The sequence below is a fragment of the Mobula hypostoma genome, chromosome 1, assembly GCF_963921235.1.
Source record: "Mobula hypostoma chromosome 1, sMobHyp1.1, whole genome shotgun sequence".
NCBI lineage: Eukaryota > Metazoa > Chordata > Chondrichthyes > Myliobatiformes > Myliobatidae > Mobula > Mobula hypostoma.
The window spans coordinates 25,185,710-25,201,888 of record NC_086097.1 but is presented as its reverse complement, the minus strand read 5'-3'; the positions used below and the strand labels follow the sequence as shown (position 1 = coordinate 25,201,888).

The 16,179-nt window shown below is 41.2% G+C and overlaps 1 protein-coding gene across 6 annotated transcripts in view; it reads left to right on the top strand.

Annotated features, from left to right (window-relative positions):
- LOC134344680 (centrosomal protein of 128 kDa) overlaps window positions 1-16,179 on the top strand; it is a 664,526-nt gene that overhangs the window by 555,721 nt on the left and 92,626 nt on the right. For all 6 annotated transcript variants that reach the window (XM_063044801.1, XM_063044787.1, XM_063044794.1 and 3 more), the window contains one exon: window positions 11,821-11,898. In XM_063044801.1, coding sequence (XP_062900871.1) covers window positions 11,821-11,898 — 78 coding nt within the window. The remainder of the gene's footprint in view (window positions 1-11,820; window positions 11,899-16,179) is intronic.

Sequence of the window (16,179 nt, the reverse complement as noted above, 5' to 3'; positions counted from 1 at the left end):
ACAGTAAGGGGGCAAGTGATAACGAGGCGAGTTCTGGGGATGAGTTAGGGGGCTGGTGTGTTGCAGATGGAGTGAGCCATTCAGACTGGAGAAGTTGGGGTAGAGCAGTTCCATAAGACATAGGAGCAGAATAAGGCCATTCAGCCCATCGAGTCTGCTCTGCCATTTCATCATGGCTGATCCCGGATCCCATTCAACCCCATACACCTGCCCTTTCATCATATCCCTTGAAGCCCTAACTAATCAGGAATCTATCAACTTCTGCTTTAAATATACTCATGCACTTGACCTGCACCACAGTCTGAGGCAAAGCATTCCACAGGTTCACCACTCTCTGGCTTCCTTACTTCTGTTCAAAAAGGTCACCCTTCAATTTTGAAGCTGTGCCCTCTAGTTCTGGATACCCCAGCAGAGGGAACATCTTCTCCACATCCATCTTATCTAGTTCTTTCAATGTTCGGTAATTTTCAATGAGATCCCTATGCATTCTTCTAAATTCCAGTGAGTAGAGGTCCAAAGCTGCTACATGCTCCTCATATGTTAACCCTTTCATTCCTGAAATCATCCTCGTGAACCTCATCTGGACACATCCTTTCTGAGATAAGGGGCCCAAACTAGTGTCTTATAAAGCTTCAGCATTATCTCCTTGTTTTTATATTCTATTCCCCTTGAAATAAACATTGCATTTGCCTTCTTTACCACAGACTCAACCTGTAACTTAATCTTCTTGGAGTCTTGCACGAGTCCCTTTGTACCTCTGATGTTTGAATTTGTTCCTTTTACCAAAATACTTTATCATACATTTTCCAATACTGTATTCCATCTGCCACTTTTTTGTTCATTCTTCCAACTTGTCTAAGTCCTGCTGCAATCGCATTGCTTCCTCAGCACTACCTACCCCTCCACTTATCTTCATATCACCCACAAACTTTGCCACAAAGCCATCAATTCCACTATCTAAATGCCCCTTCCGATGCCCATACAACTGACCTTGGTGGGAGGTTGGATTGCTCTGGGCACCAAAATGATTTGAAGAGCTTGAGAGCAGCTTCGGGCTGGTCGGTGTAATGTGGGCTTGAAGTGAGTTGCTAGGCTGTGTGGTCTAGGCCTCAAGCCCTTCAGAGTAGCCTTGTTGTAGTGCAAGGCAGAATCCGCTGTTTAGACAACTTAAACGCCGGCCCAGATTGGAGATAAGAGCCAACTTCACTCGATCTCTGCATTGTTCACTCCTCTCTCAACAGTACCAGAACCTTTCAAGTTAGAATGCGAGCTATGATCGGTTGTTTGGTCAATTTAAACGCTGGCCTAGGTAGACTGTAAAGACAGGGTGTTGGGATCCAAAGCAAGAGACAATTTCGCTCGCTCCCCGCGGTGGGTCACTGCTCTCTCCATGGCACTGAGGCTATGAATACTGTCTTAGCTGTTGTGCTCTGCAAATGTGATGAACTGATAAGCAAGGCTTTGGGCCTACTCGTGGCTGCTTCAGGGTTTAGATCTGAGGACTCAACTTGGTTTGGACTGTTGTTGCTCACTTCAATTGTTCACATGTTTTGTGTGTTTTTTTTCCCTTACTCTTCCGCATCGGGTGTTGGTCTTTTATTTTATAAAATTGGATTCTTTCAGGTTTCTTGCTTTGTGGCTACCTGTAAGCTAACAAATCTCAAGGTTGTATAATTTATACATTCTTTGATAATGAATGTACTTTGAATCTTTGAAGTTTATTAAATGCTCTATTTAATGAACCAACCTATTGTCATTAATGCAATGCAGTTTTGCTTGATATTTGGCTGTTACCACGATAAAGAATTCTTGGCAGAGCAACATCAGAGTTAATCAGAATCCTGAAAATTTGATGGGCAGATTTTAGAGTAGAGACAATTGCCCAATTAAAGCTTTCAAATGTTATATATAAATTTTGACTTGGTTATTATTTATGTCTATAAGTGCTTTTGACAGCCGACCACAAGTCTTCAGATAAGGAAGTTATCAAGCTCCAACTTTATAAATAACTTAACATTTTAATTAATGTTAAAATTTGTCTGTGTAAATAATTTTTCCAGCAATTCCTTGATCTTAAAACCCGTTCAATAGACAGCCCCTTGGTCTTAAGGCATGCAATTAGTCAAATTTTGGCCAATTTTTACTCAGTGTTTACTTACCATGAATTAAATGCATTTTTTCTGCTGGTTTAGCTACAGATGTATTAGTGCTCCATTAAATCAGCCATGTAATTTAAGACTAAATTACTACAACTCTGACAGGGTTTGCAAGACGTTACTTCTTACAAAGCAAAATCCAATAGCATGAATGGCAGCGATGCTTCACTACCAGATGAACTCAATGCCTTCTATGCTCACTTTGAAAGGGAGAATATAACTACAGCTGTGAAGTTCCCTGCTGCACCCGATGACCCCTGTGATCTCTGTTTCAGAGGTCGATGTTAGGCTGTATTTAAAGAGGGTGAACCCTCGCAAGGTGGAAGGTCCCGATGGAATACCTGGTAAGGCTCTGAAAACCTAAGCCAACCAACTGGCAGGACTATTCAAGGACATTTTTCAACCTCTCACTGCTACGGGTGAAAGTTCCTACTTGCTTCAAAAAGGCAACAATTATACCAGTGCCTAAGAAGGATAATGTGAGCTGCCTTAATGACTATCGCCCGGCAGCACTTACATCTACAATGATGAAATGCTGTGAGAGAGCTTGGTCATGACTAGACTGGACTCTTGCCTCAGCAAGGACCTGGACCCATTGCAATTTGCCTATCACCACAATAGGTCAACGGCAGATGCAATCTCAATGGCTCTTCACACGGCCTTAGACCACCTGGACAACACAAACACCTATGTCAGGATGCTGTTCATCAACTATAGCTCAGCATTTAATACCATCATTCCCACAATCCTGACTGAGAAGTTACAGAACCTGGGCCTTTGTACCTCCCTCTGCAACTGGATCCTCGACTTCCTAACCAGAAGACCACAATCTGTGTGGATTGGTGATAACATCTCTTCCTCGCTGACGATCAACACTGGTGCACCTCAGGGGTGTGTGCTTAGCCCATTACTGTGTGGCTAGGCATAGCTCAAATACCATCTATAAATTTGCTGATGATACAACCATCGTTAGTAAAATCTCAGATGGAAATGAGAAGGCGTACAGGAGAGAGATATCCCAACTAGTGGAGTGGTGTCACAGCAACAACCTGGCACTCAACGTCAGTAAGACGGAAGAGCTGATTGTTGACTTCAGGAAGGGTAAAATGAGGGATCACATATCAATACTCATAGAGGGATCAGAAGTGGACAGTGTGAGCAGTTTTAATTCCTGGGTGTCAATCTCTGAGGACCTAACCTGGTCCCAACATATCAACACAAACACGAGGAAATCTGCAGATGCTGGAAATTCAAGCAACACACACAAAATGCTGATGGAACGCAGCAGGTCAGGCAGCATCTATAGGAAGAGGTACAGTTGATGTTTCCGGCCGAGACCCTTTGTCAGGACTAACTGAAAGAAGAGATAGTAAGAGATTTGAAAGCAGGAGGGGGAGGGGGAGATCCAAAATGATAGGAGAAGACAGGAGGGGAGGGATGGAACCAAGAGCTGGAAAGTTGATTGGCAAAAGGGATACGAGGCTGGAGAAGGGAGAGGATCATGGGACGGGAAGCCTGGGGAGAGAGGGAAGGGGGGAGGGGAGCCCGGAGGATGGAAAGCAGGCAAGGGGTTATTGTGAGAGGGACAGAGGGAGAAAAAAGAGAGAGAGAAAGAAAGTGGAAATAAATAAATAAATAAATAAATAAATAAATAAATAAATAAATAAATAAATAAATAAATAAATAAAATGAGGGTTGGGGTAAGAAGGGGAGGAGGGGCATTAACAGAAGTTAGAGAAGTCAATATTCATGCCATCAGGTTGGAGGCTACCCAGACGGAATACAAGGTGTTGTTCCTCCAACCTGAGTGTGGCTTCATCTTGACAGTAGAGGAGGCCGTGGATAGACGTGTCAGAATGGGAATGGGACATGGAATTAAAATGTGTGGCCACTGCGAGATCCTGCTTTCTCTGGTGGACAGAGCATAGGTGTTCAGCGAAACATATTGATGCAGTTAAAAAGAAGGCAAGACAGCGACAATACTTCATTTGAGTTTGAAGAGATTTGTTATCAACAAAAACACTCAAAAACTTCTATAGATGTACTGTGGAGAGTATTTTGACAGGCTGCGTCACTGTCTGGTATGGAGGAGGGGCTACTGCACAGGTCCGAAAGAAGCTGCAGAGGGTCATAAATTTAGTCAGCAGCGTCCATTATTAAGGACCTCCAGCACCCAGAGCATGTCCTTTTCTCACTGTTACCATCAGATAGGAGACATAAAAGCCTGAAGACACACACTCAGTGATTCAGCAACAGCTTCTTCCCCTCTGCCATCTGATTCCTAAATGGACATTGAACTTGTGAACACTACCTCACTTTTTTAATATATATTATTTCTGTTCTTTCCACGATTTTTAATCTATTCAGTGTACATATACTGTAATTGATTTACTTATTATTATTTTTTTTCTGTATTATGTATTGCATTGAGCTGCTGCTGCTAATTTAACAAATTTCACTACACATGCTGGAGATAATAAACCTGATTCTTATAAAATTACTAAGACAAAAATATGATAGTGTATAAACAAACTGTCAAATCAATGAATTGTACAGTACGTTTAGTGGATATTCATCCATTGCACTGTCTGTTAACTGAACAAAACATTTGATCAAATTAGTTATACAGCATCTGCAGTACTGTGCAAAAGTCTTAGGCACATATACTTTTGCACAGTACTGTAGTAATTTTATGTATTGCGTTGTACTGTTGTTGCAAAAAGAAACAAATTTCACGACATGTGAGTGATAATAAACTTGATTCTGATATGGAGAGGGGAGGGAGTAGTGGGAAGCACCAGAGAGACATTCTGTAATGATCAATAAACCAATTGTTTGGCCTCAAATGACCTTGGCTGCTGTCTCAGGGCTGATGTGTCTGCACCTGTGCCACCCTCCACCCCCGGCACTCCTTCTCTGGCACCACACCCCTCCCATGGTGCTCTACCCTTGTCATTCCCAGCATCCTTTGCTCCCACCAGATTCACAAACTTACTTTCTGCTCTAGATTGACAAATACGATACTGTACTGTGCAAAAGTTTTAGGCACCCTGGCTATACATATGTGCCAAAGACGTTTGCACGGTATGGTATCCTTCGATTTTTTTTTTGCAAATCTGGTCTGGGATTTTTTTATTAATTCTCTGTGCTGGCTTTTTTATATTGCCTTAGGCTATTTTTTGCAGCTTTCCCGTCACATGCCAGTGTTAATAAACCTGATTCTGATCCTGCTGAGATTTAATTGACTGGTCGGTGATTGTTGGATTTATTCTTCCATTGTGTTCTTGAACAAGAGCTCAACATTTGCATTTAGAGTCATGGAGTGCTACAGCACAGAAACAGGCCCTTCAGCCCATCTAGTCCATGCTGAACTGTTATTCTGCCCAATCCATCAAACCTACACCTGCACTCTCACCCTCCATGACCATCCCATTCATGTATTTAACCAAATTTCTCTTTAAAGGTGGAATTGAACCTGCATCCACCACTTCTGTTGGCACTTCATTCCACATCCTTACCACCCTCTGTGTAAAGAAGTTCTCCTTCATGTTCCTCTTAAATATTTCACATTTAACCCTTAACCTATGACTTCTAATTATAGTCATCCAACCTCAGTGGAAAAAGCCTGCTTGCATTTCTTCTGTCTATACCTCTCATAATTTTGTATACCTCTATCAAATCTCCTCTCAATCTCCTGTGCTTCATGGAAACAATTTCTAACATAGTCACCCTTTGCCTATAATTCAGGACCTCAAATTATGGCAACATCATTGTAAATTTTTCTCTGCACTCTTTTAATGTTTCCTCTAGGTAGGTGACCAGAACTGTACACAATACCCCAAATATTTCTTCATCAATGTCTTATACAACTTCAATATAACATCCCAAATCCTGTAATCAATACAGGCGCTATATCAAAGTACATTTGGAAGATTCTGGTCCATAGCTCTGCAATTTTTTACTTACCTTGACTCACGAACCTAGTTTGTGGCGTGTCCAAACCTGGTGACTAATCTAAGTGTAGCCATCTTTTCAATGTTTGATAATAAATTTACTTTGAACTTTAACTAAATACTTTCACTTTGAATTGTCCCTATTCCTTTCCCATTGTTTAATTAAAGCTTATTTACCTTGACCACTGTTCCCTATACACTTAGTCAGCACTTTATCAGGTTCACCTACTTGTTAATGCAAATATCTAATCAGCCAATGATGTGGTAGAGAATCAGTGCATTAAAACATGCAGACATGGTTAAGAGCTTCAGTTGTTGTCAGACCAAACCTCAGAATGGGGAAGAAATGAGATCTAAGTGACTTTTGACTGTGGAATGAATGTTGATGCCAGACAGAATTGTTTGAGTATCTCAGAAACTGCTGATCTCTGGGGATTTCCATGCACAACAGTCTCCAGAGTTTACGGAAAATGGTGCAGAAAACAAAAAGCATCCAGAAAGTGGCAGTTCTGTGGGCAAAAATACCTTGCTAATGAGAGAGGTCAAAGGAGAATGGCTGGACTGGTTCAAGCTGACAGGAAGGTGACAGTAACTCAAATAACTAACTGTTATAACAGTTCAAAAAAGGTTCAAAGTTGAAAATAATATACTATCAAAGTATATATAAACTTTGATAATAAATTAAAATAACCAGTATGTAAAAGACAACACATAAGTAATAGTTATCCAGAATACACAAAACATCAAACCTTGAAGTAGATTGGCTACAGCAGTAGAAGACCACACTGGATTTCACTCCTGCATGTAATAAAGTGGCCACTGTGTATATTCCTCTCTTGACAGATCCTCAGTGAGGGATTCTTCAGATCCAGAAATACCTCCTTTCTCATTGCACTGGAACCTTAGAAAGCAAGAAAATTCTCCTGTGCAAGCTTCTGAAATTGTTTTCCTTCTTTGCTATTTTTATGATCCGCACAAAACTTCAAAACTATTTCTCTGGTCTACAATAGTACAGTTCTACCTTCACAATACAAAAGAGCAACTACAGCCCCTCATGCTAATACTAGCTCCCTGAAAGTCCTATCCTATCGGAGCCATGAAAATGAAAAAAACTCAAGAGCAAAAACAGAAACCATAGGGAATATGCAGCAGTCCATCACAGGGAAAGCCCACCCCCTCAATGAGCATGTTTACAAAGGAGCACTGCCACAAGAAAGCAGCATCCATCATCATGGACTCCTGTCATCCAACCATGCTCTCTTCTTGCTACTACTATCAGACAGGAAGTATAGGAGCCTTGGGTCCCACACCATCAGGTTCAGGAACAGTTACTATCCTACTGTCATTAGTCTCTTTAACCAGTGAGGATAACTTCACTCACCTCAACACTGAACTGATTTCATAACCTATGGACTTGTTTTCAAGGACTCTATAACTCATGTTGTCATTTTTAATGATTTTTCATTCATTCATTCATCCATTTATCTATCTATCTATCTATCTATCCGTTTGTTTATTTTTTTACTTGCACATTTATTTATTCATCCATCTGCCTATTTATTTATTTATATTTTATTTATTTATTTATTTATTTATTATTGAGGCAATTTGTCTTCTTTTGCACATTGGTTGATTGTCAGTATTTGTTTATGTACAGATTTTCATAAGTTGTACTGTATTTATTTTCCTGCAAATGCCTGCACGAAAATGAATCTCAAAGTAATATACGGTGACACATACAGCATGTACTTCGATAATAAATTTACTTTGACTTTGACCTGTGGGAAGAGAAACAAAGACAAAAACCTTTTGTCAGGACTATTGATGCCATTTCTTGCTATCTCTGTCTCTGCCTCCAGTTCACTATTGTTGGAATGATGAATTAACATCTACTGTGATATCTGTAAAACATGCCTCACCTCCTCTACTCACTCTATTACATCAATCACAAATGGGATTTATCCAGAATAGAATTAGTCACATTCTAATTTCAACTGATACATAACTTTAGATAAAGCCTTACATTAGTTCAGTGGCAAGAACATACTAAATTTAATATTCTTGTCAATGTGCCATTGAATGACAATATTTCACTCAGGCCTTCTTTGTAATATCTCTATCCCTTTTCTACCATCAGTGGCGGAAGGGGTGGTACAGTGGTGTAGCAGTACTGTAACACTATTGACCCGGGTCCAATTTCACTACTCTCAGTAAGGAGTTTGTATGTTCTTCCCGTGACTGCATGGGTTTCCTCCCATATTCCAAAGACATATGGTTAGGGTTACTGAGTTGTGGGCATGTTATGTTGGTGCCAGAAGCATGGTGACAATACAGGCTGCCCCAGCACAATCCTTGCTGATTTGACTTGATGCAAATGAAACACTTCACTGTATGTTCCAAAGTGGAAACGCTAATCTAATTTAACCTAATTTAATCTATTTTAATCTAATCTAATATAATTAATGCTAGCTGTGCTCTGGACATCTCCCTGTAAATGCCTTTGCCTCTTTAAAAGAGCTCTTTTAGCCTATTTCTTTGATGTTGCCTTTAACAGCATCTAATTCATGAATAATTGTTGTGTATCCTTTCATCCTTCCATACCTAACCTTAGACTATATATGCTATTTAAAGACGATTGTAGACACCTTCACACTGAAGATATCATTGTCCAATGCAGGGTTTGTGTGCCAATGACCTGCCCTCTCTCTCCTTCTTTACTTCTGATCTTCTACCTTTGTAGTATGTTGTCACTTGTACAGATCTTAATGTGTTCTCTGGCCAGCTACTGTAAAAAAGCATGTCTGGGGGTCTGGTTAAAATAAACTGTTTCATGAGCTTTTTCAGTGCATGCTGTGCTCATTGGATTATTGAAAGCTGGCATGCTTTCCACTTCAGGACACCGTGAGGTAGAGGCACAGTGAAGCTTTCTTTCACATGGTCAATACTTACTGGATTTAGAAGTCCAGGTTGAAATTAGATGACCCTACACTTCCACACTTATAAAACCCATGTTGATATTATTCCTGACTATTGCAGTATGTATCCAGTCCATCACATTATCAGCAGCACGCAAATGATTCAAGATTCAAGTTTATTTGTCATGTGTACATTGAAAGACAGTGACTCGTGTCGTTTGCATTAACAACCAACACACCCGCAGTGCTCGGCAGAACAACACAGAACACAACAAAAACAGAGCATACCAAGTGACAAAGCAACAACAGCAAAAGAAGTACCATTCCTTCCTCATAGATTTACAGATTGGGCCTTTGATATCCCCAGTTGGCTTTCAAGGATTCACAGACTCAGGGGCTCAATCCACTGGGCCTTGACTTCTGGTTTCCGATCGACCTTCAAGCTTCGGTCTGTAGTACCAATCAACCTTTAAGCTTCGATCTTCAGTATTGACCCAGGACTCAGTGATGATTGTGATGAATGAGGACCCCAGATTAGTGCGTAACTTTACAGCACCAGCAACCTGGGTTCAATTCCCGCTACTGTCTGCAAGGAGTTTGTACGTTCTCCCAGTGACTGTGTAGGTGCTCTGGTTTCCTCCCACAGATCGAAGATGTGACAGTTAGTAGGTTAGTTAGTCATTGTAAATTAAGTCAAGTTTATTTGTCACGTGTACAACAAAACACACAGTGAAATGTGTTGTTTACGTCAATAACCAACACAGCTGAGGGTGCACTGGGGGCAGCCCGCAAGTGTTGCCACACATTCCAGTGTCAACATAGCATCCCCATAATGTTTCAACAGAACAACACAGAACACAACAGCAACAAACAATAGCAAAAATGTGCCCTGTTTTTCTCTCCTACTCATGCACATGCACGGTCGTTTAACCCCAGGCCGGGCCTCCAGCATGTCATTATAATCTTGAGGGACTTGGTTGGTGACTGTTCTGCAGTAGTTATACTCAGCAGAGCAGCCTAAGGTTTGAAAGCCAAAGAGCTAGTGTGTAAGGCTGTTTGTTTCTCTAGTAACCCTAGTGAACTAGTGTAAAGCAGCTTCTTCATTCCTTTCCAATATTGGATGACTTTCAATTGAAAGTGGCAGGTTTGTGGTTTACTTACTAATGATTCATCACTGCACACCCCCTCGTGTATTTGCTTCCTGAGGTCTCCCATGAAGAATAGTCAAATTGGCAAAATATGTGTCTGGCCCTGACATGTTAGCCCAGCATGGATCAACACGTTTGTGAGAGGAGGTGGTTGAGGTACAAAGACAATTGTAGATGAGCTTGAAAAATGATACCACCTTTCCCTCACTACATTTGTATCCTTCTCATCCCATCGTCTTCCTTGCTTTGGAACAAAATGAAAGGTTGTTTTCCGTCAAGAGAGGACCATGGGCGTTCCTGCCAATTAATAACAGACATCCAGCAGGTCATTTGGCACTTGTAAGAGAGATAGAATTAATGCTTCAATCTGAAGATCCTTAATGAGAATTGGAAAAGTGGAAAAAAGGTGTAGTTTTAAGTTGCAGAAGGATTGATAGACAAAGGGAATAGTGAGCCCAATGTTGCTGGATTCTGTGAGGTTGTTGATAGACACAAGATGGAAGTTTTCGAGAAGGTGCAGAGGAGATTTACCAGGATGCTTCCTGGATTAAACAGCATGTAAGGATAGGTTGAATGAGCTAAGGTTTTTCTTTCTGGAGTGAAGGAAGGTGAGAGGTGACATGATAGAGGAGTACAGGTTGATAAGAGGCACAGATAGAGTGGATAGCTAGAGACTTTTTCCCAGGGTGGAAATGGCAACTGTGAAGGGGATTGGAGGAAAGTACAGGTGGGATGTCAGAGCTAAGTGTTTTTTTTAAAACACAGAGAGTGGTGAGTGCGTGGAATGCCCTTCCAGAGATGGAGTAAGAGGCAGTTACATTAGGAATATTTATGAGACTCTCAGACAGGCACATGAATGAAAGAAAAAATGGAGGGCTATGTGGGAGGGAAGGATTAGATTGATCCTGGAGTCGGTTAAAAAGTCGGCACTACATCGTGGGCCAAAGGGCCTGTACAGTGCTGTACTGTTCTACGTCCACATTGCCATTTCGAAATACTATCTTCAACAATTTTGTTTTTTCACATGTCAGAAGCAGCTCTGACCCATGTTTCACAGGTTTTCATATGTCCCTTTGTTTGTTCTGTCTCTTTCTCCCTCTCTCCCTCTCTCCCACCCCCTCATTTATCTATCAATTATATCTCTGTAAATATGATATCACCTTGGAAACCCTGCTCCCTCCCTGTAAGATACAGTCCATTTGTCCTATCCATCTCTAACCCATTCTCCCTTCCCACTTTTCCACATTTAACAAAAGGTCTTCAACCTGAGACATTAAGCCAGTTTCTGTTTCTGCAGAGGCTATTTGACCTGCAGAGCACTTCTCGTCTTTTCTAATTTTATTTCAGATTCCGTACATGTGCAGTTTTTGTTTTTCAGTTGCATCTTTGAATTTTTGCTTTCACTAATAAAAGAGAACAAAGCTTTGCATTGTTTGCTGTGCAACTCTGGCTCATACGTTCTGTCACCAATGAGAAGCGTGATCTACAGGTTCTGCTATGAAGGGGAACTTTAGCCTCCATGTAAACTGTTAATAATCAGCACACAGTTCCACAATTATGTTTAATTGATCACGTTGGTCTTACTACTGTGGTCTGTTTGAACGAACTGTGTGAGTCTGAGTATACTTACAGTTTGTTCTGCATTTAGGGCACACAAGTGACACTGGACCATTTTGAATCAGTACCAGAGAGACTGAGTACGTTGGACAGCATCTGGGATCTGGAGGTAAAGATGCTTTATGGTTGTTTTCACAGCAAATCCAAATACTACCTGCAAAAAAAAGGATTGAAAAATGGCAGATGAAGTTTTAATGCAGACAGTGTGAAGTGTTGCACCTTGAGAGGACAAACCAGGGTATGACTTACATGGTAAACAGCAGGGCATTGAGGAGTGTGGTAAGACAGAGGGATTTGGTAGTACAGGTCTGTCATTCTTTGAAAGTGGTGTCACAGGTAGATAGGGTCATAAAGAAAGCTTTTGGTACATTAGCCTTCATAAATCAAAGTATTGTGTACAGGATTGGGATGTTAGGTTGAAGTTGTACAAGACATTGGTGAGGCTAGATTTGGAGTATTGTATGCAGTTCTGGTTGCCTATCTACAGAAAGGATATCAATAAGATTGAAAGAGTACTGAGAAAATTTACTTGGATGTGGCTGGGACTTGGGCACCTGAGTTACAGGGAAAGATTGAATAGGTTAGGAATTTATTCGCTAGAGTGTAGGAGAATGAGGGGAGATTTGATAAAGGTATTCCAAATTTTGAGGAGTATAGATAGGGTAGGGGCTGGCTGGTGGTGTAGTGGCATCAGCAATGGACCTCGAGGCAGATGGTTCTAAGTTCGAATCCGGCCAGGTTCCAACCTGGGCAACAGCAGCAGCTGCGCGGAAGCAAGGCCAGGCAATTTACTGCCAGGAAAACCCTATGGACAACTACAACTAATGTTTCCGTGAGTCGACAACGACTAGACGACACTCAACAACAACAACATAAATAGGGTAAATGCAAGCAATCATTTTCCACTAAGGTTGGGTGAGACTAGAACTAGAGGTATAAGTTTAGGGTGAAAGGTGAAAAATTTAAGGGAACCTGAGGGAGAATTGCTTTACTCTGAGGGTGTTGAGGGTATGAAACAAGCTGCCAGTGGGAGTGGTAGATATGAATTTGATTGCAACATTTGAGAGGTTTGGATAAGTACAGGGATGGTGGGGGGTGGGCTGGAATGCTGTATTCCAGGTGCAGTTGGTAGGACTCAGCAGCATAACAGTTTGGCATGGGCTAGATAGGTTGAAGGGCCTATTTCTATAGTGCCTGATAACTCTATGGCTCTACTAAATACAAAAGCATTGAATTACGCTGAGATTTCTATGAAAAAAGCCTTATTTCTAAAACATGGAATCTCAGACACTTATCAGAAGTATTTGAAACTTGTTATCTGCATAGTTGTCCTTTGTAATTTTTTTTTGAAAGAAAAGGCATGCTTAAGGGCAGCAAGGCCAAAAATGATGTCTTTTGGGGGTCTCTCTTCCCCCCCTTCCCTACTCAGGACATATATCAGAAGCGTTGTATACACTGTACCTCTAGTCCTTCCTACAGTCTCTTTAATCTCCTGCGATCAGGCAGAAGGTACTGTAGCTTAAGAACCAGTACTATCAGGCTGGGTAACAGCTTCTTCCACCCCCTCTCTCCCAAGCTGTTAGACTTCTTAAAATCCTGCTGTCACCCAGCAAACATGTACACCATGTCTGAATGTCCTGCCCTTTCCCCTCTGCCCTCCTCAACTCACTGATACAGTTTCATCCCGCACTGGTCATTTTTCATATATTCATACGACTATTTGTTTTATTATAATAATACCAGTAACATTACACTGTCTTACATAAGCATGCACCTTGCACTTTACATCAACCTGTCAACCTTCAGCATGTTACTCAGTAACTTGTGCTAATATTATTTTGTGAAACTATATTTGCTGTGTATGACTATATTTACCGTGTTTTGCACCTTGGCCTCAGACAACCGATGCTTTGTTTAATTGTATGCATGTGTATGATTAAATGACAGTAAAATTGAACTTTTGTACCATTCTCCTTGGGGTTACAGTGAGGACCAAATGACACTGTCTATCACATATGTTCCTGTATTGAATATTCTTGAGATCTGGGCATTGCAAAACAAAGCCCACAAGTATTGCCGTGCTTCTGGCATGCCCACAACTTACTAACCCTAAGCAGTATGTCTTTTTTGTGGAATACGAGAGGAAACTGGAGCACCTGTAGGAAACGCACGTGGTCACAGGCAGAATGCACAAACTCCTTACAGACCACGCAGGAATTGAATACTGATCTTGCAAAATATTATGCTAGTTATGATGCTACAGTGCACCCACATTGCCACTAATATGATATAAAATACAACAAACAATATATTACAACAACCTACAAAAGGTGTGTGTGTATATATATATATATATATATATATAGACACACACACACACACACACACACACACACACATATATATATAGAGAGAGAGGGGGGGGGCAATTATATATACTTAATAAATTAATAAGTATTTTGAGTTGGTCTTCACTGTGGAAGATGCCAGTAGTATGCCAGAAATTCAAGAATGCCGGGGGGGTGGGGGGTTAGGTGCAGAAGTGAATGTAGTTGCTGTTACTAAGGAGAAGGTCCTTGGGTAGCTGAAAGGTCTGAAGGTAGAGAGGTCACCTGGACCAGATGGACTACTCCGCAGTATTCTGATAAAGGCCTCTGAAAGGATTGTAGAGGCATTAATAGTGATCTTTCAAGAATCACTAGATCCTGGAATGGTTCTGGAGAACTGGAAAATACTTTTACCTTCCATTCTCTTAAGGAAGGGAAGTAAAAGACTGGAAATTATAAGCCTTTTCGCCTGACCTCAGTGGTTGGCAAGATGTTGGAGTCTATTATTAAAGATGGTTTTTAGAGCACTTGGAGGCACATAAGAACATAGAAAACCTACAGCACAATACAGGCCCTTCGGCCCACAAAGTTGTGCCAAACATGTCCCTACCTTAGAAGTTACTAGGGTTACCCATAGCCCTCTATTTTTCTAAGCTCCATGTACCTATCCAAAAGTCTCTTAAACGACCCAATCGTGTCCGCCTCCACCACCGTTGCCAGCTGCCCATTCCACACACTCACCACTCTCTGCGTAAAAAAACTTACCCCTGACATCTCCTCTGTACCTACTTCCCAGCACCCTAAACCTGTGTCCTCTTGTGGCAACCCTTTCAGCCCCGGGAAAAAGCCTCTGACTATCCACACAATCAATGCCTCTCATCATCTTATACACCTCTATCAGGTCACCTCTCATCCTCCATTGCTCCAAGGAGAAAAGGCCGAGTTCACTCAACCTGTTTTCATAATGTATGCTCCCCAATCCAGGCATCATCCTCGTAAATCTCCTCTGCACCCTTTCTATGGTTTCCACATGATAAAATAAGCCAAAGTGGGCATGGTTTCCTTAAAGGGAAATCTTGCTTGACCAATCTGTTGGAATCCTTTTAGGATATAACAGGCAGGTTAGACAAAGGAGAGTCAGTGGATGTTGTTTACTTGGATTTTCAGAAAGCTTTTGACAAAATGCTGCAGAGGAAGCTGTTAAACAGAATTAAAGCCTGTGGTATTACAGGGAAGATACTAGAATGGATAGTAGATTAGATTACCAGCAAGAGGAAAAGAATGGGAATAAAGGGACGTCTATTCTGGTTGGGGCTGATGACTAGTGGCATTTTCCAGGGGTTGGTGTTGGGACTGCTTCTTCTCAAGTTGTATGTGAATGATTTGGATGATGAAATTGATGGCTTTGTGGCCATATTTGCAGATGCTAAACAATTGCCTATGCTAAGATAGATGGAGGGGCAGGTAGTGTTGAGGAAGCCAGGATTCTGCAGCAGCCAGGATTAGAAGAACAGGCAAAGAAGCGGCAGATGGAATATAATGTAGGGAAATGTATGGTCATGCACTTTGGTAGAAGGAGTAGGCTATTTTCTAATTGGAGAAAATTCAGACATGAGAAGATGTCAAGATTGTTTAATGTCATTTCCAGTACACAAGTGTAGAAGAGAATGAAATAATTGTTACTCTGGATCTGAAGGCACACAGAATAAAAACACAAGAAGATAAAAAACACAATAATAAATAAAAACAATAAATATAAATACGTAAGATAGTTTATAAGATTCCTACAGTCCTTATCAGAAAGCTACAGAATCTGGGCCTCTGTACATCCCTCTGCAACTGGATGCTTGACTTCCTAACCGGAAGATGACAATCTGTGTGGATTGGAAATAACATCTCCACTTCACTGACAATCAACACTGGCACACCACAGGGGTGTGTGCCTAACCCACTGCTCTTCTCTATATACACCTATGACCGTGTGGCTAGGCACAGCTCAAGTGGTATCTATAAATTTGCTGATGAGAAAACAATTGTTGGCAGAATTTCAGATGGTGACAAAA